The following is a 25256-nucleotide window of genomic DNA, read 5'->3' on the forward strand; positions in this document are numbered from 1 at the left end:
TTCTTCCATGATGTGGCGAGTCTTCTCTTAAGTGCGAAGATGGTTTGCGTCCTGGCAGCAGGATGGACCTCGTATGCCAGTGGGTGCTGGTGGTTGGTGAAACTTTCAAGATGTGCAAGTTATTGGCAGCGGCATAGCACACAATGACAGGGCTCCCCTGAAGAATGCATTGAGGGGCCCCTGAGCCTCCATTGTTTCACCTATATTCACTAGCCTCAGGCTGAATAAGGGACCCCCTGAAGGGATGAGGTTCTTCTGCACCATAGGAGCTGCAAGGACATGTGTTCTGCCCCTGGGCATTAGTGATTCCTTTTAGTGCCAGTTCCATAGGGTTGAGGCAAACAGCAACAGTGTCTGGACAGCTGCTGTGGGAAGGCAAGGGTAGAGACTCTTGTGTGCCTTCGTATATCTTATTCCTAGTTCTCCCTTTAGGTGGTCACTCTTCGTCAGTGGCCTGCCTGTGATTGACTCATGCTTGCATCAGCAGTTTGAGTCAGTTATGGTGATTTTCAGGCATGAGCAAACCTGATCAGAGGCCATTGCAGGATTGTTCTCCTCTTAAGCACAGGAGAAGGCTTCACTTGAACTTATGTGGACTTGAGAGTCTCTTTCTTCTTTTTAGTGCTAGAGCACAGCATTTTCTCTCCGTTCAGGCCAACTAGGCCTCTCCGATGGGGCAGTAGGCTTTGCGTTGAGGAGAGGGTGGGTGTCGAACCTCCTCACCTTCGCTGGGTCTCAGACTATCTGGTCTGAACTCTTTCACATCTCTTCCGTCATGGGGACGTTCAGAGAAGTGCAAGAGCAGGAAGGCTACAATCTGGGAGTTGGAGGCAGTGACATGATTTCTGAATGCCATCGTGCCCTTTCTTTAGGTGACCAGAGTTCGGTTGGAGACTTCCTGGCTGTGGAAAGTGAACCACGCGACTGCCGGGCCCTAGTTGCATTAATCTCCTTCAATGTAGCTTCGGGCCCTGTAACAGCTGTGAAGCACCTCCCTTTCTCTTCTTTGCATTTACTTTGTCGAGCTGCAGGCCCTGGCTAGACTGGCAGGCTCTTGGCACGAAGTACAGTTCCCGGTGGTTGGGACACATGGTACAAGAGCCTCCAGGCGCTTTTCCTACCCCAGGCTGTCCCTGTCTCTGCCATAGCAGGATGCTGGAGCAGGCTGGCATGAACCAGGAGCCATCTCTGTCCTTACTGCACTCAATTCTGGACCCCAATGAATGGCCCCCGAGTTGTGGACTGCAAATAGCGGTGAGAAGCACTGCCTCCCTGTGGTGAAGGCACTTTCATGGCATCCTCTGCTCAGTGAGGAGGTTGGACAGTGGCATTCACGTTATGTATAAGTGTGCGCCTTGGAGCAGGGGCTTTGTCTGACCTGCTTCAGTCTAAGGGAGCCAAGACACAAATACTGGGATGAGTTGATGCTTCCTTATTGGCTCTTTTATGATTTAAACCAAATCAAATAAAAGTAATCAATCTCTCGCTTCCTTATTGGCAGCCTCAGGGACCGACTGTAGCATAGGATGGGCCTCAGGGACCGGCTGGAGCATAGGATGAGCCTCGGGGACAAACCTCTGGGAACAGCTGCAGCACAGGATGAGCCTCAGGGACCGGCTGTAGCATAGGATGGGGCCTCAGGGAGCGGCTGCAGCACAGGATGGGGCCTCAGGGAGCGGCTGCAGCACAGGATGGGGCCTCAGGGAGCGGCTGCAGCACAGGATGGGGCCTCAGGGAGCGGCTGCAGCACAGGATGGGGCCTTGGGGACTGGCTGCAGCACAGGATGGGGCCTCGGGGACTGGCTGCAGCACAGGAAGGGTCTGGGGGGCCGGCAGCAGCCCAGAATAGACCACAGGGACGGCTGCAGCACAGGATGGGGCCTCAGGAACCGGCTGTAGCACAGGATGGGGCCTCAAGTACCAGCTGCAGGATGGGGCCTCAAGTACCAGCTGCAGCACAGGATGAGGTCTCAGTTGGTTCTATGCCAGTAGCACATGAAGTGCTGTGGTAGTCGTAGCATGTGGCATCAATGTTCCTGGGGCTGGGTCAACACTGTTGCCTGCCAGACCTGAGAGCATGCACCTAGTAGCCAGGGCTGTGGTGCGAGTGGCACCGTGACTGTCCTTAGCTGTCTCCTATGGCAACAGACAGAGATTCATGGGTGGTTCGTCTTCAGAAGTACACCCTGGTGTAGGCCGCAGAGAGTGTCGTTGCACACTCTGGCCTCTCTTGTTCGAAGGTGGGGTTGGGTCCTCCGCTTGCATAGAGTGGGCCTAGGTGCACTGGGCATCACCTCTACTGGACAGCTTGTAGGGCCAGTCAGTGCTAGATGCCTCTTCAGCCTTGCCAGTCAGTGTCTCAGGGCTGGTGTAGGCCTCGGGTGCTATTGATTCTCGTGCCCTGCCCTGGGACAGAGATGCCGGAGGAGTAGGAAGTGCTGAGGAGAACCGGTATCAGCAGATTGCTTTCTCCTCTTCTGGCGCGAGTCCTGCAGCTCCAGTGCAGGAGAGAGGTCTGTGCAGTGATGAAAGGGCAACTGCAGGTGTTGGCGCCGGACAGTGTCTCTTCACCATGCGTCTTGTAGCAGCTTTCTTTGGTGAGTGGAGAGGCAGACAGCCTCTTCCCTCTTCGATGAAGGCAGTGCTGGGGCCTCATGGGGGACTTTCTAGGGTGAGACCATACTCACAGCAGGCCCCTCTGTCCAAGCTGGAGCAGCTGCATCAGTGCCTCTACTCACCATGGAAAGCAGGATCAGTGTGCCGGTGGTGCCACGGTGGGTAATTACCCAGGGTGGTTGGTCAGAGTGCAGTGGAGGTGTAACTGGTGACCAGGATCTCGGTTCAGAAGCTTGATGCCCGTTGATCCCACCATCTGGGAGGATGATCACCGCAGATATATCAGTAACTCTCAGGCGCGCCTTGTGCTCACAAGGCTGGAAGAAGGCCTCCTCAGACCCAAGTCTCCAGCACCCCTCATCAGCATTGCTGTGTTCAGTGTGAGGCAGCCCTGCAGTGCTAAAGGGTAACAAAGATCGTCCAGTTAGCGGGTAACTGGAGAGCAGGCACGTGCACCTAACTCTTGTTTATGTGCATGGCCATCTGACCGGTGTGGGTAAAGTGTACGGCTTGCTTTGTTGTTCTGTGTCTTCCTAACTCTTCGGTTGTTGCCATCAAACATCCCCACCATGCTCAGATTTCTTTTGTAGCCTCCCTTCTCCATTCCACGCCCCTCCTGATCACACCTGTCACTCTTTAGCAGCATTTATTTGCTTTCCCCACCATCCCACCCTCCGTTTCCCCTTCCCATTTTTTTTTGTTTATTTTTTAAAAATAACTTTTTCAGACGGCTGGCAGCAGCAATTTACCAAATGGCCGACTCTTTACGTAAATGTGCTTTGTGCGCTTTTTAAAAGTTTACTTCCACGAGCCAAAATGGCTGAAGGACTTATGTGCACCCATGCATGGTGACACATATATGTCATCAAGCTGAAACCGCTTTTGTGTCAGGACACAACAGTGATGCATATACATCCTCGTGCTGAGGCAATAACTATTTTTTTTCCGCTAAACAGCATCAGGAAAAAAGCATCAGTAAAAGGAAAGACCCACCGAGTTCTCCATTGCATATTCCCTTTATCACCATTTCCTTGTCATTCATTCTCCCCTTGCTGCTTTTATCTCCTTTGTTCTTGGTCAAAGCTTGATGATGAAAACTGAGTCGCGGTGCTCGAAATTCAGTGCTGTTCGAGTCACCTCCAAACATCTGCACACATTATGCACTGCTGCATTTACAGAAGAATCATTCAAATCAGTCTTGTGTGTGTGTTACAATATAACATCACTGTAAGTGGCCCACAGCTGGCAGCAGCCATCCGCTCTTCAGTAATGTGCAGCAATTAGCAGATGACAGCATGAGATGCTTCCTGGGTGATCATTGATCTGCTTCTGAGCTGGAAGCGTGTTCCCCAACGCACACCATTTGTGGTCAGAGACTTCTTAGTCAGCCTCCTCCAGCGAGCATCCCAAAGTGATTCCAATATGGACCGACAGAATATGTGCTCATCGGAGCACGCGGGAACACACGTGGGAAGTCAATGACCTTATCCTCTTGAATTCTATCCGCTACACAACCCAATCTCTGAAGAACGTTTGTCATCGGTTCCCGTTCCTACATCGTCAATGTCCAGCCTGTACTAGCCATACCTGACCATACCACTCAAAAGGCAGATATAGCCGTCTGCAGCCCTGGTCTTTCACACAGAGTAAACACTGATTCCTCTGGGTGTTTTTCCCCCCACTTACCGCCAATCAAATAGGGGTTCTCAATGTAGCGCTGGGCAACATAGTTTTCCACAGGGACCTCATCTTTCTGATCATCTGACCGCCCAACATCCTGGAAGACAGTACAAATGATAATGAATGAATACACTGTTTCTGCACTGCACACTCTTCCTAGTGGGTTTCTTTATATTGGTAAAATTATGTAGCTAGGCAATCTAACCTGCACACACTCCTTGCACTTTCCCACCGCAAACAGAAGTAGATGTCATTGACCTACCTACTCACAGCGTCATGTACTACCTGTAACCACCCCAACACATGCCTATGACATGGATTCCATATCCCAGTGGAGTAACATCTGCTGACAGACCTTGCTCTATCAACCTTACCAGTCCCTCCACTATAAGGGACACCAAATTTACCTCTATGTGAGGTTTATACGCCATAACAACCGCCAGATTACCACGTGGAAAGATATTAAATAATCACAGTTTCACTACTTAATGCTTGGCCTTTTCCTGAGGTCCTGGGAAAGCCAGAGGTTACTGTCTGATTCTCATGTGAGTATATTAATGTTCCTAGGCCTTTGACACTACTGCACTGCACTGCTCAAAAGTAGCAGAGAACTTATCCGGGTATTAAGAATCTGGGAGTAGAGAGATCAAGAAGTCAAGGCTTAATCTAGGAGGAGGTTATGGAAAATCAGTAACAGCAGAATAGTCAAATAACACTTAATAAGTGTAAATGAACCTCTAGGGCTCTAGCAAACATGCAGGTCTTTGTTACACTTCAGTTAATGCAACAGTTGCAATGGTGATCAGCACAGCAGACGCCCAGGCACCTTTTGCAGCCGAGCCGCAACTCAAAATGTATTTGCCCAGCCAACAACACTAACACTGGGCCTGTGACCCACATTAACTACAGGGGGATGTTTTTTTTAAAGCAACATTCTATCTGCAGTGCCCCAATGACACAGGCTGTGCCTGCGGTTGATGAAATAATCTCTCAACATTTCAAATACATAATGAGATCTCTCAGATCAGTGCAGGTCCGACACCAGGTTTCTGAGCAACTGAGACATTTACTACAACTTTGTCTCTGCTAATTCCCTGGTACATCGCAGAAACTTCCACGAAATGTAATCCCTTTTAGGTTAAGAAGGACCACTTGTATTTGGAGTGAAAATAACCTCAAGTTAAAAGGTGTGACGAAATCCATATTTTGTATAGTTCAGAAATGTAACTTGATGGATTTCTAAATTGACGAAACATAATCAAAGTATTTAGGCTTATGGTCCACCCAGGCATTTTCCTGCAGTCACTAGGGTGTAGGGACAAGTGGATCAGAGGGGGTGTAGGGTAAAGACCCTAGAAAGTATAAATGGGACATCTCAGGCACCTTTGTGGCTAGAAACATGAAATCACTGGTGCCTTGGTCTATGCAGTGCACAGCATCAGTAGAGGCTCTTGTGCAAGTGGGGTTGCCACTAGTGTTCCTATGGGACAGATCGATAAAAGGTACATGGCCCCACAAGGACATAAGGATAACGGTGTGTCGTCCACAGGATTCTAAGGAGTTTGGCTACACCAATGTAGATGGGGCCCAGGCTCATGGGATGTGCTTCTCCCTCCAATCCATGCTGTACAACGTTGAGATACAAGCTCAGCTTGCCAATCTAATGGAAGCGGATACGGCGGAGACTAAGCAGAGGAAGTGTAGGTCATCTCTACTCTGGACTAACTCTTCTTCTTCCTCACAGAGAACCACAATTAGGGTCGGCCTGTTCTGCACTTTAGAGTCACAGAAAAAAAGGATCCTGAAACTTGTCCACATCTTTCGTAATACAGAAGTGAATAAAACAACTGACAGACTGGCTGAAGGTGCAGTGTTTAGCCAAATCATAGGGGCTGCTACCTTTGAAATTTGGGTTGCTGTCGATTAATGTTAAAATATAACAACAAGGGCATCTTCCACAGATACGGACAAGGAGAAAGAGGAATAACGCTTGGCATAACAATCCGCATATGCTGTCATCCACTCGAAAGGGGGTAAATCAGGTTACCAAGCCCTGCACAGGGGCTTTAGGTTTTCTGTAGCAGAGAAGGCTTGAAGAGTAAAAGGAGCCCAAAGGCAGGTGGAGAAGAGCAGAGACTGAAGGCACAGACCCAAGGAAAGGACATTTGTTTCGTAGTAAAAAGCCAGAAGGGCCTCTATTCTCCTCAACCTTTGTCCCCCCAAAACACTAATTCTCTACACTTCCTAAATAGGTGTAGGCTAAAATTTCCCTAGCGCAGCAGCCATATGCAATCCTGGTAGTCATTTTCTCAATCTAACCAACCCTGTATATTTTCCTATGCAGGAGCCTGGTGCCACACCTTTCCTGACTGGGTCTTTATAGATTTTCACCTAGTCAGTGGCTTGGTCCAAACTGCCACTCTTTCTGAATGTAAGACATCTCTTTTTTAGGCAAATTCAAAATTCACCTTGTGACTTGGAAGATTTCTGTACAGCACTGACGAGAAAGCCAATTGACATAGGCAGAATATGTGGGCCATCTCCCCTTAAGGCTAAGTCACATATACCAGGACTTAAGACAAAGCTTCCGCATCCTAAAAGGAGAAACTGAGGGAGACTAGATGAAGTGTAAAGACCCTGCGTGAATTGTGCCCACAGCCCAAGTTCAGCTGGCCACATGCTGCTGCTAGAAAGGTTCCGATACAAGTCCTGCCGCAATCAGAGTATTGAGAAGGCTGCACAATGCAACACTGTGCTTGCGGTGCCACAACAAGGAGCTAAGAGAAATGAGAAGTCATCAGAGCAAACTGCTAATGAAGCACAACCTTGCCCAAGATAACTACCTCTCTGCACTTAATAGAAGAATGTGTTACCTACCAGCTAAGATCGGACTTTCTGAGGCCAGTGTGTGCCTCTTGGGTCCCTTTCCCATGAGTTGTGTAAGGAACACAACCAAAACAAATGTTGACTCATCAGGGAGGCCCTTGTGACTCTCTACCAGCACCTAAATATTCCCAGAGACTGAACCCAACTGAACGCCAAGTTACATTTATTCACTACAACCAAACTTAAGGGGTAACGCACCTGTGACCTGCCAATTCAGTGACCTTCTAATAGTATTTTGCTTCTGTGGGTTTAGAGATAAGACGATATTTGATATAAGGATTACCTACTTGCCCTTACGCCCCATAGGCAAAGTGGCTTCCTCACCCAAGAGTATCAGAAAAAGCTTGTATCCTTGCAAACAATTACTAACTGGCATCGACTATAATTCTCACTATAGTAGTGTCACTGGATAGTAGTCATCCTCGATTAGAGTGGGCAACACACTTTGGATGTAACCCAAAACCCTTTTAGGAGTGGTCAATTTACAATTGCGCAAATGCTAACTTCAAACTTGCTTTAAGTCATACTTAGCATAAACATCTCATTACGTAATTCAACTACACATCCAATATACATTTTGCATCGATTATTCTATACTGTTCTCAATATGCATTAGAAAGCATGTACAACCAGAAGGGGAGAATGGAAGACAGAATTGGAGCTGAAGGGTCCCCAGCAGGTTAATAAAGTTCCTCTAATATATGGCGCCCTTATCCCACCTACTTCAATTCATTCACTAATACCTACTAATCAAACTACTTTAGGGGATAGCACCTTTCCATGCCAGCATTTTACTAGCAGATCCTCACATTAAACCGCTACAAGCACTATACGGAAACCTGCTTTAATCACAGAAAAATCTTACAGAATAGAATGATCCTCACCTTCTTCCAATCCATGATGTCCTTCAGTCTTCGGAAGAGAAAAATACCCCGGCCCTGTGATCGAGCAACCTGCAGAGTAGCAAGAAGGTGAGAATAAAACCATACTGGAGTGTCACAGAAGTGGGTGGCAGCATAAATCGCCTGTGCAATGCTCACATGACAACACAAGCAATACCAGAACTAATGGCAGAGGCCCCAAAATCTTTCTTTCAAATCAATGTTTGTCCGGTATGTGTATGATTTACAACTTAGAGAAATGCGTTTCCTTCTATTGCTGCATTAACCTCTACCCGCAGTCCATCCCCGAGGACAGGCGATTGGAGGGGCGGGGGATTACTATAGCTTTGGCTTGACCTCCCTTTCAACAACTGCATCCTTACACTTAAAACAGTGAGTGAGTGTACCTACACCTTAATATACACCAAGAGTATAACCTCAGGATCCATTTCTTCATTGCAAATTTAAATCTTTGAAAAATGATTTCACTGAAAATCATAAATTTCCAATTTTCCGCATTAAAAATTAAATCACCGAAAGTAACTTACTGAAATGGGCATTTACCTCTTAATGTAGTTTACTCATTAATATTATCATGGAAGCTTTATCTTCTCTCGTCCATTTCAAAGTTACGTAGTCTCAGCTGTACCAATGGTTTGCCTACAACAACGTCCAGCATGAAGTCTAATGTAGATGTACACATCGCATCATCTTTCACCCCTTCATATACTTTCACCACAGTTCTCAACCTGTGCATGTGACTTTCCAAATTGTGACCAAGATGTTTTTCTTTGCTTCTCCCAATTAAAACTTTTTCCATTACGTCATTTTCAGAGAGTTGAAAATGTTAAGTTAACTGAGCCCAGATGAAATATAGACCAGCCTCGATGACATCAACCTTTCAACTATCAACAAACACATTTCCTAAAAGTATTTTTTTTAAATAGAGAATCATGAACATAGATTCCACTACTTTTCACCCCTCCTGTGCCCATTCTTTTCTGCCTCTTCTGCCATGGTATTACTCTACTTTTCATGCTCACCCACTGTGCCCTTCCAGTCTCTACCACCCAGCCACAGTTCCTTCAAACTTTCATATCTCTCCATACAGTGTGTCGCAATGCTACATGTCCCCACTTGCTCACCACCTGTCCCCTTTGCATCTCTTCATCTGGATCATGTACTCCTTCCTTTGGCATTGTACACTTTTAGTCTTTCCACCCTGTACCAATATAAATGCATCACCGCTGCCTGATCAACTCTATTTAATGGAGGATAAGGCTGCAGTATCACAGCTTAAGATACTGGTAGGGTTCAGTGCAGTAACAATAGAAAGCCACCCAGAATTGTTGAAATCCTGTGCCTCAAACTATATTTTGAAGATCTGCCTCAATAAGCTAACAAAATACAGTCGTTTTAAGACTGATATGGATTTTTGTGAAAATAAAAAGGTACCAAGTGGGCATAACTTCTAATATATAGTCATGAATTATTGCTTGATCCATCTTGAGACTATCAGAGAAGTGAGGCTGATTCTTGTACGTTTTATACTTAGGATACACATAAGCACATTGGAAAATCTGCAGAGAGCAGAACTTATCTTTCGTTTAAATGAGACATGCAGGATTTCATTAACATATTATTGATCTGCCCAGATTTGAAATAAGTTCATAGTTACCGTTTGTAGTCATGACTAATGGACTGAATGCTAAATATGCACACCCTAGGGAAATTGAATGTATGTTCGAGTATGAAACGCGATTTGATTTCTATGAGTAATTTACATTCTTTTTTGAGTAAATCAATTGTATTGTCTAATGTCTTTTTAAAGGCGAATAAAATATGTAGGTAGTTTTCTGTTTAAGTTGAAAACGTAATACCAATGGCACATTGCTAAACGATTTATGAGTTTCCCTCAAATGCAATTCTAGAAGTAAAATCTTTTAGGTTTAACTCATTGTCATAATGACCCTCTCCTTAAGGTACTCTTTAAATTAGACCTTGTGTATAAAGTTAATTCGCTCAACACCATGTCTCCTACGTAGAATATTTACTGCTGTAACCCCCCCCCACCCCCCGCCAACCCACTGCCTATTTGGCAGAGGTTACCATGTGCACAATAACTGTAGAGTCTCTTCCATTCTTCTTATGAATTTGCTTCACCACAAAAGGAAAACTGCAGTTCCCATATCATCTATGTCCTATCCATTCCCATAGATGAAAAAAACATGGCGGGTGACACATGCCTCCTAATGAAATATCTAAGACAAAGTGAGCAAAGCTGTATGTCCCCCTTCCTCAATCCTTAAATTTGAGCCACATAGTTCTCAAACCCTAGCCCTCCAATGTATAATTTACCATTTTGCACCTGCTAATAGCCATGGACTCCTGGAGGATGCAAGATGCAGGAACAAAATTTTAAGTCCATCTCAAATCGTACACCCCCAATGACCCCATTTACCGGTTTCATAATCCATGTGATTCCAGGGTTTTTTCTAAATTCCTCCACAAACAGATGATACTCAGATGGCAGCTCGTAGGTCTTTGGGAAGAAGTCACACTTGGCCGACTCATTTTTTCCACCATCTTTTTCAAGAGTTTTTCGGAACCGTTTCAAGTTCTTCACCATGAGGTTCTTACGAGTCAACTGGAAGGGGGCAAAACAGCAGAGTTTTTAGAGAATTGAGGAGAAAACCCACATTTAAGTAAATGTACTCCCTTTCTGAGGCGTTGATTTGCAAATCAAATGTTAATGATGCCCCCTTAACGCTTATGGGATCTAGTTCTTGTCCTGACATGCTTATCGCCATCCTCTTTCATATAAGAAGGAAGAGAGAGAGAAAAAGAGACAGAGTGTTCTAGATGCTGTGAAACTGTGCAAAAGTATAACTCTTTAAAATCGTTCAGAGGAATTTTAAAGTGAAAAATCTGGATAAAAAAGAAGACATATATATATGTATATGTGGATTATAAGTGTGTCTTTTTGTTGTTTTTAGATTGTTTGTATGTGTTGTAAACTTTGGTCCAGGTGCTTTATGTACTACTAGCAGCCCGCCCCGGCGTTGCCCGGGGGCAGAAGAGGGCTGGGGGCAGCATTTTGTGCTTTTGTTTAGTCCCGGCTGGGCCCCCGCCCGCACGCCCGCCCGGTCATTGCCTATACCGGCCCCCGCCCGCCCCGACATTGCCTATACCGGCCCCGCCCGCCCCGACATTGCTTATACCGCCCACCGCTCGCCCGCCCCGACATTGCCTATACCGCCCCCCGCCCGCCTCTGCCTTACCTCAGCCGCGCTCACCGCCACTTCCGGGCCCCCGCCCGCCCCGACATTGCCCGGACCGCCTCCCGCCTCACCTTACCTGAGCTGCCGCGCCACTCCTCGCCGCTCGTCACCGCTCCTCCCCGCCTGTCGTCATCACGCAGGTGTAGGTCGCGGTCAGCGCTACGTTGCGGCTGGCGCTAGTTTTGGGGACTTCTTTGTTTTTAAAGTTGAATTTTTTAATTTACGTTTTTTTTTTTATTTTATGCAGCCTATGTCCATCTACACACCCTGAGGATTACAACAATGTATTGGGTGTGTGGATTGGCGCTGTGGTTCCCGAGTTTACCTTGCCAAAAGGTTTCTGTTCTCTCTTTATAATAGTAGTATAGATTGACCGAAGAACATATGAATTAAGGTCCTGAAGATAGTAAAGTGAGGACCCTTATAACATCAAAATGCATCCACAATATTTTGTCCACAATCTGCCTGCAATGATCGAATGTATATGAGACACTGACTCATTATTGTACAGTGACAATATTGGCAGAATGGAATGATTTTTAAGACTGGTTCATATGTCTTTTTTTAACTCTTCAGATTTCAATGTGTAGTCCATACTATCTCCATTTATTTTTTATATTGCTGTGAAATAACTCTTAAATTCAAATACATGTATCAATTTGATAAATGTGAGACTAATTTGTTTTTTGCACAGTGTTCACACTGTTGGGCTGATTGAACTGGTGCACCTGCTCATTTTATCATGGTTTTGTAAGAAGAATACTTGGGGCATTTACTGGTGTATTGGCCTCCATCCTCATCGGAGGTCTTCGGTCCACTCCTTTCCAGGAGTTAAAGCTTTTTTCTCTTTATTCTTTAGGTCATTCAGTAAGTTCCCTTGTTCACTCGTCAGCAGTTCCTACTTTGCTTTCATTCCTTCCGTATCTGGACAGCCAGAAATTCAAATCACATATCAAGCCCCCCACCCCCCTTCCCGGTAGCCTTTATTTCAGGCAGTGGCTCCACAACTGCCATGGCCTCCCTTTCCCAAAACAATCAGTCTCACTCTACGAGTACTCTCTTTTTCACTTCAAGATCTGCCCTAGTTCCAAGCACTCCTCTGCTTATCTTTCCCCAGTGCTACACATCTTCTTTTCTTCTGAATGCCTGTGAAAGACTTACCTCATAGTGGTTGCGGAAGTGGCAGATACGAACATGTTCATCGAGATAGATGCGATCAAAGTTCTCTCTCAGCCAGCCCACATCACACCAGTAAAAGTCCCACTCACCCTCACTGCAGAGAAAGGAAAACACAAACAGTATCTAAATAGGTCAATTGTGAGCAAAGCACGGTGAAGAAAGATCTCTCCATTTTTCCACCCTTGCACAGACAACTTTGCATTATAAGCTCTCTTGAAAGTATACCTTGATACTGCCCACCCATATTTAGTTAACCCACTTCATTATAATACATCACTCTATCCGAAAATTGCCCTTCAATATGGAAGGTGACGTGTAAGCTCAGGCAGCTGGCATGAATATTACACCTTGCCCTCGTCAGCATCAGACTGGACAACGGCAACACACTCTACACAGGAATCCCAGCCAAACACCTACGATGACTACAACGCATCCAAAACGCCTACGCCCGACTGATCGCCAACGCCCCCCGCCGCAGCCATATCACCCCCCACCTGAGAAACCTACACTGGCTCCCCGTCAACAAGAGGATCACCTTCAAGCTCCTCACCCACACACACACAAAGCACTCCACAACACCGGACCAGCCTACCTGAACAGCAGACTCCGCTCCCAAACCCCCACACGCCAGCTCTGCTCCGTCAGCCTCACCCTCGCCGCTGTCCCCCGCATCCACCGACGACCTCCGGCAGCAGATCCTTCTCTTACCTGGCCGCCAAGACCTGAAACACCCTCCCTACCCGCATACGGCAGACCCAAGACCTGCTCGCCTTCAGAAGACTCCTCAAGACCTGGTTCTTTGAACAGTAGCAGCACTCCCTCTCCCCTCAGCACCTTGGGACCCTCATGGGTAAGTAGCGCGCTTTACAAGTACTCTGATTGATTGATATTTTCACTACTTGATGGCCAATCCCATTGCTTTGAGAGAAAGACAAAGTTGAAATGGGTGTGTGGAGGTAAGAGCAGGACAGGATGCAACAACACACTAAACAGAATCTACAGTCTAGGGGGAAATAGATTGAACAACACTGGCCTGTTCTTACTCTTTCACTTCCACCCAGCCCGGTCTGTGGCGCAGGACGTCCAGAATAGTGTTGTTGAGCACACACTTGAATCGAATGAAGGGCCTGGGCTCCCTGTGAAATACAAATAGGTTAAACCTTTGGAACAAAACTACACAGGTGTAATTCAACAGAGTTATGAATTGGTCTGCATTGGTTTAAACTATGCTAGAATATACACAATCAGAGGATAGCTGTGCTGTGGCTTCACACAAGCCTGTACATACTGCGTTCAGACAGGTGCAAAATGTTCTGCTGCACAATGCAAATCTTCCACAGATTGTAGGGTACTGTATTGAGTTATTGTTTTCGTTGTTCAAAAATGGCCAAAGAGCTTTAGAGCTTTTTTTCAATAAAAACCCTTATTTACAACTGAACAAAAGGAAAAAAGAAAACCAATGCAGATATACAAAGAAACATTGGCTATATTGCACATTTAAAAATAAAAAAGATAAAACAGCTAGCTGGGTAATAACAACAAGGGGCAGTATTCAACAGGGAAGGCATTTAATTGTAGAAACTTGTGAAAGTGAAATATAACAAGGGAAATAAAAAAAAACTAAATTAATGACAAACTGTGAAAGAAGTGATATGAACAGGTGCATTGTAAAAAAACACAGTAATAAAGTGTAAAAAAACGTTTGATCAAGATAGTGTGACAAGTATAGGAGGATATTTAAACATATACCCAATAGGTCTCGCCTTTGGGACCTTATAAGTGTTTAGCCATGCAGTACATTTTCCTGGGTGTTGTGCAGCCAGGAATTGAAGAGCTATACAACTGCTACACATTAGTTCAAGTAGTCAGATTTAGAAATATATATAACATAGTTTCGTGCCACTGGTACATGGTAAAAGCTATGTGTGGTAACAGCTGCTTTGTAATGGCCGTTTCCTCTCCCGTATGCAGTAGCTTTGCCAATATTGTATGGTTCCCAGATAGCTCTATGTCACGAAGGCCGCAGTTCTTCAGTCCTGGATTTTCTTTGAATAACCATGTGCATTCTGGGAGATGCGGACGGTTCCGGTTCACTTAAGTTGATTGTATCGAACCAAGGGGCCACAAACAATAGTGTGTAAATGAGAAAGTTTTGTTTATCTGCTTTTGTACTGTTTGAAAGGCGAGCTAAAAACTACTGTGCTTGTGAAATTGCTGCTCTGAAATCTACTTTTGAAATAAAATGAATGCTCATAAAAGTTAATCCTACCTTACTTGGAGTGTCTTTTTTAAATAAATCACCATAACCGAACAATTTTCAAATTGTATTGTGATTGCATTTTATAGCGCTTACTACATCTGTAGAGTCATTTAAGCGCTTTACTACGGGTAGCGGGCTACTCCGTACCCAAGGTAAGTGGTTAATCCTGATTTATTTAGGTTATTAGTTATTGTTGGTTAATGAGATTCATTGTAATCTCTCACAGCAAATAACCCCACGCATTGGCCGTCAGCCTGTAACAACCTTAATGCGGCCGTCGAGCAGCCGGGGCAGGGAGGCGCCCCAGTCATGCAGGGGGTATGGGGTGGGGGTCTAGCCCCTCTATGTTTTATTGTACTGAAGGCTCCCAGTTCAATTGTGGGGTTACGCTGTCTCTCGAGCAGTAAGTGTAAGGAAACGCAGCTACCAGCGTGCTTTTGAAATTTGCTGTCTCGTATGTGGTGTGTTATTGCAGTTCCATGCAGTGTTTTTTGTGTGCTGTGTACAAAGCCCACTGTGTTTCTTTCTGATACTAAATTTGCAATAATAGAAAGTAGAGCAAGTCCCCTGGGTGCCAAGGAGTCTTACATATCCACCTGTGAGATTTCAGAGACTTTAATGTTGATATGAATACCCTGTAAAAAATGTAAACATTGATTAAGTATCGATATGATATGCACGAAAAACACCAGGTTGAAAAAGGATTCAGTGAAAAAAAGGCAATGTAAAGCCAATGCTATAAAGAAGATATAGTGATTAAATAGGAGCGTTCAGACGTACGTGTCAGGAGGGTTTCATCAAAGTAAAAATGCTCGCAACATGCATTACATAAAGAACAGCGTCCCGCGTGGTGCGCGCCTTAAAGAAAGAAAACGAGGAATGCAGCTGCCACCCTGCGCGCCGCTGCTCGCTCCCGCAAGCAAAACGCTGTGGGAGTGAACCTTTGCTAAAGAGGTGGGAGATGCGCCTGCCTTTGGCCATTTGTGTGCTTTCATTATTGAAAGACACACGCAAAGGCCTATCCAATGTGTTGGAGGAGTCAGGCCCACACAGAGACGTTTAGAGTACTCACAAGAAGCCTCCTGTAGTGCAGCGCATGCGCACTGCGCTAGGCTCAACCTAAAAAGGATGTGATAGACAAAAGGGTAGTAGAAAAAGTAAAAGGGGGAGCCCGGACGGTAAAAAAAGAGTGAAATATCAGCAAAAGAAGCAGTATTAGAAGAAGGCTCAATATTAAATTTCCCGAACTAAAAAGTCAAAGGAGGAAGCGATTTAAAGGCAATAAGTGAAATTCAGTTTGAAAATGCATTTCAAGAATTCTAGTTTCAGAGCCCAGAGGGTCCACTGGAAATGATTCCCCACTATGAATGCATGTCGTATTTCTATAGCACTAACCTAGCCAATAGATCGTGGAGCACTATGCAGGGTCAAAAACAACCATAAAGTCAACGAGTAAAAGAAGCTTGGTAGTTAAGGGTTAATGCATTGTGATGTAGTGTTCTTTAACCCCATGCGCGCTACGCGTTTTCCCGCTGTGCGCTGAGTTTTTAAAAAACCCGCGGTTCATGACGAGCTCAGCTCGTCATGAGCGTACGACAGGCATAACTCATGACGAGCTGAGCTCGTCATGAGCGACGAAGGGGTTAAAGAGGTGAGTCTTCAACTCTTTCCTAAACTGTAGCAGAATTGAGGTAGTCCAGATGGATACGGGGATTCTAGCTTGTGGGTGCAAAGATGGAAAAGACCTGCTGTCTTTTTTTCCTTTTCTACACGTCTTAGTCTGGGAATGACAGATGGACTTCAGAAATTGTTTCATTTAATCAACAGAAAGATGGGTCTGTGTGTGTAAAACTTTATGAGTAATATAGGAAGACTTTTAAATCAATCTTGCTTGAATTGAAACCATTTGTAAAATGGGCATGATATGATCAAATATCTAATGTAAACGCAATGTTCCTCATACAAAGGATGTGTCAGGTTTCAAAACTATGCAGAATAGACCTGAATAACAGCTAAAGAGAACTTGGAGACCCTAGGTTACAGACAATGTAATTGTTTTTAATAGTTGTGATAGGTCAGGTTCTGCTATAGTCAGGTGAGTCCTTGTAACAAATACGAAACACTGATAAATACGGATATAACAAGTCCTGTATATTGGTATACAATTGGTAAGTGTTATCTGAAAACTTCATTCCAGAAATTCAACTAATTCCAATATAGAAGTTTTTATATTGGTTTTGAAAGTTAAACATAATGAAGCAAACTTTAAAACATTTCACACCTTTTGCTCCACAGATCAAATATATGTAATGACCTGCACCTTGCTTTCACCATGTATGTGAATGTGAATAAATAAAGCGTATTAAAATGACAATAATACATTATTCTAAAACAATATTTGAAGAATCCAGTCCCAATAAAGTCATGTTGTTAACAGTCACTCACAGTAAGTGACATTCTCCTTTCTATGGTCATATTATATGGTGGAGTAAGTTACTGTGTTTCCCTGTTGATGTTTAATGCATCAAATATTAATTCTCTTGTCTCTTCATATAAATTGTGTATGGGGTCTTCAGCAGGGTCCGTGGTCGTTGTTGCTGAATTGAGAGGCTTGAATGGCTGCCCAGTTGGAGGCGTGGCCAGCAACGAAGGTAGTGGGAGATTGGGACATGTAAGAAAGAGCTCTTCACCACTCACCCCATGCATATGTCTTAATCCTGAACCATCTGTTTTCTGGAAAGACGTGGAGAAGTGTGGCTCACGGTGTAGAGCAGGCAGACCCGGAAGCTGAGGTCAGACCCGGGACCAGGGTTCAATTCCCGACGCGGCAGGGTCTTGAGCTCTAATGTCCACGGACTCGATAATTCTCGCTTCGGTGCCTGCTCTAATCATGGGTTCTCACTCTGCAACTCTGGGCATTAAGCTTGCTTAATCTCCACAACGGCCCCCTGCGGCGGGATGCCTGGCTTTCACCTTGGGGATGCCCTGTAGGGGCTATCTTACACGGAAAAGCCAGGACGGGTTCCCAAGGCAAGCGCCGGGAAACCTCCGGGTAGCTGTGCGCTCAATAAATGCAATAATAATAATAATAATAATAATATTAGCCGCACATGGGCCCTGGTGCTTGGGGGATTCAGCACAGGGCCGCAGCAAGAATAGAAAACCTTGCAAACGGCCAAACACGGATATAAATCAGCTGCTGGATTCTCCAAGATGGCAGCCACAACAAAATGAACCAGGCCTCTGAAGTGTGACACTGTTTGAAGGCAAGACAACTGAGGAACCAACACACTCTGTCAATCTGCCTTTAATATGGACCTCCTGAGATCTGACCATGCGTTTGGGGCAGAAACATAAAGAGAAGCCTAGCGAGAGATACAAGCCAGACCTGAAGGCCTCAAGTCCTGATAGCTGGGCCTAATAGCACCCGCAGTAGGCTCCCAAAATGATTATGCAGCACTGACCAGGAGCACACACAGCCCAACTTAGAAGTACGTGGACAGAGATGAGCAAAGAGGACAGTGAGAGGAGGCCGGATAAGCCCAATGGGCCTGTAAAGAACTCAGAGTGGGATGGGGTGCAAGGAATCACACCAGGAATATGCTTTTCTGAGGCACCCCATATGTTTCAAGACAAAGCCAAAGACCATGAAATGGGAATTGAATCTAATAGGCGTCCAAATGCCTCTCCTGTAGCAGAATCAGGACTCCACAGGAAAACATGGATCAGAACACGCTTCTCTTGAAGTGATTGAGAGAGGGGCTGTACTGCGGCGACAAATGAAAGAACACCAGGGCAGACCAGGGACCTAGCCAGAGGATATAGGATAAGAAGAAACTGAAACAAGGGCACCACACTGACCACAACCTTCCTGAAGGATATGTGGTGAGGAGCAGTCAAGAACTACATTTGATAGGCAACTCAGGGAAGAATTTGTGGTTGACAGGGGCCCTAAAAAGTGAGGTTGTGGAAGGTGACTGAGAGAGAACACCGTAGAGCCACCTCTCAATGCTTACTTACTCTTCTTTCCTGTGAAGAAATGAAATAGTTATCTCTGTTATTTCTTGTCAGAGCATTGTTTTCCCTTTTTCGTATAAGAAACACTTGGATGCTGGGACTGTCATGCAGAATTAATTTTGTGTCACTGATCACTTACATACTGAGCTCAAATCATCATAGTGAACATATACCCATAACCAGGATAATTGGAGCAGTAAAGACCCACATACTATAAGAAACATGGGCACAACGAGGTCTTGAAAGGACAAGACCTAGTCTCTATCTGACCAAAACAGTGGAAAAAAGCAAAGGATTACATGCAGGAAGAGCGAGAAATGATCGCGCTTCACAATTAATCATCTCAGAAGAAAAGATGGATAAGAATTTAAAAGCCATCACGGCATAATCATGGCATAATAACAGGCGTGTGGTAGCCTTTTTGTTTTGAAACAATGGCTGGTGCACAATGTAGCTCCACAATGACTGTCTAATTAACTTGTGGTGGAATACATTTCCCTAAGTTCACTTTGCTGGGCATGAAGCTTTACCTGGGTTTGAGGTATGTTTTTTTGGATCCTTGTGTACCTGACTCTTAGTCTTAAAGTGCTGTCCTGGATCTGTGGTACTCGTCTTGGTAGGATGGACCTTTGCAGCTGCTTTAGAGGAGGGATTCCAAGCATCTCAAAAAGGATTCACAGATCCCACAACTTATTTTACTTTTTTTGTATTTACTTCACAGGAGCCCTTTGAAGGTCCCCTCATTCTGGGCCTTTTATGCAGACTTTTACATTTAGAACATGGGGACCATGTCCCACGTCCTGAATTGACCGCCACAAGTGATATTTTTCTTTATCAGTGGCCAATCAGATCACTCAGATTCATTGTACCAACTTTGGAACCACACATTCAAAAGGAACTACAGGAGAAAAGGCTCCCTCATTCAATTGGATGATTATTTTTTTTTCTGGACTCTTAAAAGACCAGCGAATCACAAATGGCAGGGATGTGCAAAAGTATAAAACCTTAAAAGCCCGCTCAGCAACTTTTTTAAACGCTTATTTCTCAAAAACTACTGAATACATTTACACTAAACCACCATATACAGCTCCTGAGTAAAGTTCAACTTTCATACCAAGTTAAGTATAAAGCTGTTCAACGGTTTGGTCTGTAGGTGGAAACAAAATTTTCTATCGGAGTGAAAAAGGGAAAACACAACTCTTTCCACGCCCATTTAACGTTACAGGGTAGACGATAATGGATCCTCATCCCACCCCACACTTCAATAGAAAGGTAGTACAAATTGTTTCATTATAAGAAGGACATCTCAGTGGAGTGCAGGGCTTTGCATGAAATCTTAGATGGAGAGGACAATTGTGGTGCTAGTGGATATGCTTCCAACACTGACCAAAACCCCATTCTTTGAGGGGTTGTCTTTATATGTGGCAAGATGCACACATCTACAGGTGACATTGGTAATTGACTAAAACGGAATAAGTGATGTGGTCAGAGATAGGCCTTATCCTCCTCTACCGCCCTCACCAGTGATAAGGATAGCACAAGTGTTGGAAGCTCCTAGTCACTGATTGTTTCACGTTCAAAGATCAAATACCTCTGTATACTCATTATGCCATAATCACCGCTACATAGGTTTTGTTGGTGGGGCGATCCAACATACCGAATTGGAGGTCGCTACTTTAAAAAGACAGCAATTCTAAGCATGATAGGTGATGCGATTCATATTTTAGGGACACTGAACGGTCAGTGTCAAACGCTTTGACAAAGGGAATTTAAAGTAATCACAGGCCCCACTCAACAACATTATGTCATATCAAGGTGCACTTCAGAACATAGAGAGTCAACCAAATACACCAGAAAGCGTAAATGAAGTCTGGTGATTGATGCCCCGAAGAGATGTGACAGGAATGACAAACTGATTGTATTGCCTGGATTATAGACTTTGTATAGCAAAGAAACAAGAGGAAGGGGACATATCAAGCAAAGCACACCTAGGAGGTAGTCAATCAAAAATGACTTTTCTGCACTATACACACCAAATGATTTAGCTACAACAGGAGAGCTGCAAGACAAGCTGGATCCAGACACAAAACTGACAGTCCAGATCAGAAAAGCAATTGATTATTTAGTGAGGGGAAAGACTCTGGGAACAGATGGACTACTCACTGAATTTTACATAAAACTGGTAGACATTCTAACACCAAAGCTTACTGAGAAGCACATCAGCAAATGTAGATGGTGCACTTCCTCCCTCAACTAAAGAGGCACTAGCTATGTCTCTTCCTAAGCCAGACACTGATGCATAAAATGTAGACTCCTAAAATGCTTGTCAATCTGTGACGATGAAGCACGGCCCATGGAGGCGGATACGCAGTGGACGGAACGCTTTCCTGCTCACCTTTCTCCCTGTCCCCTTCTTTATTCACAGAATGCGCTGATGGAACACTGTCTCTTTAATTCTGTGTCTGTTCCGGGTCAAGTGACGGAATCTGATGACGTGCTCAGAGTTAAAACGGAAGAAAGCAAAGAAGGGTTGTTCGCATTTGGACTGCTGACAGAGAAGAACCGAGGACTCGAGGAAGACGGCCGCCGCCTTCAGACCTTCATCGTGAGGCCCAGGCTGGGAGAAGAGCCGACCACCTCGAGAGACGAGGACCCACACCCGGAAGAAGGAGCTCGATATTCGGGGGCCAAAGGCGGGGCACCGGACCCCCTCCGGCAACACGAGGAAGCCCACCATGGCCCAGGAGGGTCGTGGCTTAGCAAGGTACGGGGACGCCTTGGGTCGGTCTGGGGCCATACGGGTCTGAAAGGAGGCAGTGTAATTGGGTCGGGAGACTGAAGGGCTCCGCTACGCCTAGAGCGCCTTCGGTCTCAAGCACAGCTGCATCACTGGTGGTGGTACCAGGTGTTATTCCCTGACACTCCCCCTGCTCACCACACACAGGTACAAAGATACGGACATTACCCTTACCGGGTGTTTTCTTTTTGTTGTTTTTCCCCTACATGCTCCACCGGGTCTCAACGAGAAAATACTCCAAAGCCTGAGAGAAGAAGAAGGTGGAATTCCCTCCCCCCTATCCTCAAGGGACAGAGAGGAAAGAAGACCGGGGACCGGCCTACGGCTCCCATAATTCCTTATTTCAAATCTTAAATAAAACTCCCTAGCAAATACTTAACTGTGTTGTCCTGGTCTACTTCTCCACCACGCCACACAATCTTAAACACAGACTGCAAGATACTCAAAGCTATCAAATACCAAACATATTCCCTTACCCTATTTGTTCAGACCAGGGTGGGATCGGACCTGGGCTTAACACTTCTTTGAATATACCATGCCCTTTCCATGTCTTAGGAAAAAGACCTGACACAGCACCAGCACCATGGGTGGTAACTATAGATTTGGAAAAAAATCTTCAATATTGTTAGAGGGAATTATGTGTTTGTGGTAAAATAACAACCAGCTTAAGAGAAAATATGGCTACATGGATGATGCTGTTGTATGCCAGACAAGTACCCTGTGTCTGAGCGGGCGGCATAACATGAGAATGATACGAAATAGGCAGGGGCACGAAACAAAGATTTCCTGTGTCACAATCAGTATTTACGTTACTCAAAGAACCATGGGCAAACATAGTATGCTATAGGAGCAGAGATAATGTTATCACCCTACATGGAAGTACAAATGATATATCATTAGTTACCAATAAAATGTTTATATTGGAGAATGTCAATCAAGGGCTGAACTTAATGATTGACAAGACGGAATGATTCCGCAATATATCAGGGCTTTGAGTGAACTGGTCAGAGACTAGCATATTTCCAATAAGAAAGAGTCCTGATGAAGAGACTCAACTTCAAGCCCACCACATACTGAAATGTTTACACATTCAGGCACTTAGGCAAGAAGGTATATCACACTGAAGATGATTAACATAAGTGGGAATATCTTCAAGTCGTCAATAGCCCTCAGAAGTAATATAACCTTCTGTCAATGATAGGAAGAACAGTGGTGGCAAAATTGTAATATTCCCTTGTTTACAGTATTTTTTCACTAACCTACCTATTAGGTTACCCAATAAGATATTCAAGGATATTGACGTTATATTATTAATGCAAATCTGGAAAACACATAACCCCAGAGTGGCCTTATGTAAGCTTCAATTGCCAACCTAAGGGACCAGCTTGGAAGTACTAACTAAGAACTCTACTACATAGCCGCCCAGTGACAATGGGTGGGTGTCCTGCTCTCCAATCCACCCTTTCAGGAAACTATTCATGTGCACGCAGATCACACAAAAGGGGTTACTGGACCTATTCCTTAAACCATAGACCCCAGTCTCAAAACTGATTTTGCTGCTAAATGCCACTATATACCGCTAGACCAGGTGGTCGAAGAAACTGGGCCCGAATGCTATAGATGCACCCAATATTTTGTTCAGCAAATTCACTGGATAGAAGTGGTCTGAATCAAAAAAAGGATGCCAGTCTGGGATGATGTGGAAATTAGAACACCAGGGGGACTTACATGAAACTGGCATAGTCTTATCTATGTCATAATATGATTTCATAAGGTACTACCTGTTCAATTTCTTAGATACGAGAACGTAATAAGAGAAATACATGACATTTGGGGATAGAAAACCCTATACTCTTCCAAAGATATTGCTATGCAGGCCCTGTTGATACGAGGGATCTGTGAGAAAGCTGTTACAATATTATCTCTGGCACTTATTGAGGCTACTAAGGGAAACTCTGGAGTCCACAAAATACACTGGTTGGACAGTGACAGAGAACGAAATGGGGAAGAATGCAAATTGCTACTGAGTTATTCCTCTAAGCACCAGTAGCATACTACTCGTATCCAAAGATTTATGATCCCAGTATGCACAAAATCAGAGGGCCTGTTGAGGGCAATTTGACACAGTTCTGTCCATCGGATGTCAATGGCAGTTTTTACATAGTACCACGCATGCAACAAGTATGACTAAGTCGCACTGCCACGTTGACTTAAAGTTCCTTATTTGTATAGTGTATCTATTCTGAGGACCTAACCAGCCCTTTTTAATCTACAGCCTGGTCTGACACACATAGAACTCGAGGTTTTAGAAGGGATCCTATGCACAACAACCTGGTAATCCGGCAGTCTCTTCTGTCCTCACTCCAACCCTTTTTTCGTAGTTTCTCCCTCTAGTATTATTTGCAAGCTGAAAGAAAATCAAAACCATCTGAGCAAAAAGGTAGGGTCTCACGATGGGCTTGGCACCTTTCAACAAAGTTCACAAGACTGCACTTCTGACAAACCCTCTACTATTTCCCTCCAGTTACAAGACAACATGCCCATATTCCCATTGTGAAGGGACCCCATAAACTAAATGCGTCAATATTATCCTTCCCGGGGTTAGAGGCACCAAGACTAGTTACCTTTGGCCCAAAAACCCATAAGCAAAGAGTGATATCCAGAAGAACCTTCTAGATCGCATTTGCGGAACCTGAGACAAGTTGTTTTGGGACCCTTCAGATAGAGTTTATGAATTACAGCCTGTTTCGCATCTTTATAAGTTCCGTACTGATGTTACAGCCTGGGCCAATGTGACTTTGTACCACAAATAAGGGACACTGATATATTCATCAATATAAACATACTTCTTAAGAACATTTCCTCACTCACTTAGGCACATTTTTTCTCATGATGCTGATGCTCTCTCACTTCCCTGCCCTCTTACAGATCAGTTTACAAAAGGGGGTGGTGATGAACAGAGTGTCTGAATTGAGCAGACCACTCTTACCCAGTCCAAAGATCAGGGCTTGATCCATCACCGTTATTTATCTCACTGCCCCATCCCAGCTCAGAACCTGGCTATATGCAAATCCGTCTGTCCCTGGCCCAGTGCATCATGGGAACAGGGCAGACTAAACTACCAAGCCAATTCTTTACCAGAAAGGAGACAAGCTACCGGGGACCGGTTTCTGGCATTTCAGCCTCTTCGGCCCGGCTTGCTTGAATCCTGATGGAGCAGTGAGAAAGGGACTCATGTCTGAGTATACCCTGCCACACCTATAGTGGCCAAAATCGATTTACAAAAGGGGGTGGTGATGAACAGAGTGTCTGAATTGAGCAGACTTGTTGTAAATATTTTTGTCCACCCTAAGCGTGGAAGGGTATTCTCAGATGTGAGACCCTTGCTCATTGCACCATCAGGATTCAAGCAAACCGGGCCGAAGACGGCTGTAATGCCAGAAACCGGTCCCCGGGAGCTTGTTTCCTTCCCAGTGTAAGAATTGGCTTTTGTAGTTTGGTTTGCCCTGTTCCCATCATGCACTGGGACAGGAACAGACTAATTTGCATACAGCCAGGTTCTGAAACTGGGATGGTGCAGTGAGCTAAAAAACGGTGTTGGATCTAGCCCTGATCTCTTGACTGGGTGAGAGCTTTCTGTTTAATTCAGAGACTCTGTC

General features: G+C 44.9%; 1 protein-coding gene across 1 annotated transcript in view; it reads right to left on the minus strand.

The window, feature by feature from the left end:
- Nucleotides 1-25256, minus strand: part of TTLL9 (tubulin tyrosine ligase like 9) — an 80658-nt gene that overhangs the window by 25756 nt on the left and 29646 nt on the right. The window contains exons 3-7 of the mRNA XM_086932682.1: nucleotides 13567-13659; nucleotides 12506-12617; nucleotides 10525-10710; nucleotides 8067-8135; nucleotides 4303-4393 (exon numbers count right to left, since the gene is read on the minus strand). Of these exons, the coding sequence (XP_086788808.1) occupies nucleotides 4303-4393; nucleotides 8067-8135; nucleotides 10525-10710; nucleotides 12506-12617; nucleotides 13567-13659 (551 nt within the window). The remainder of the gene's footprint in view (nucleotides 1-4302; nucleotides 4394-8066; nucleotides 8136-10524; nucleotides 10711-12505; nucleotides 12618-13566; nucleotides 13660-25256) is intronic.

This window comes from Lissotriton vulgaris, chromosome 7, assembly GCF_964263255.1.
Source record: "Lissotriton vulgaris chromosome 7, aLisVul1.2, whole genome shotgun sequence".
NCBI lineage: Eukaryota > Metazoa > Chordata > Amphibia > Caudata > Salamandridae > Lissotriton > Lissotriton vulgaris.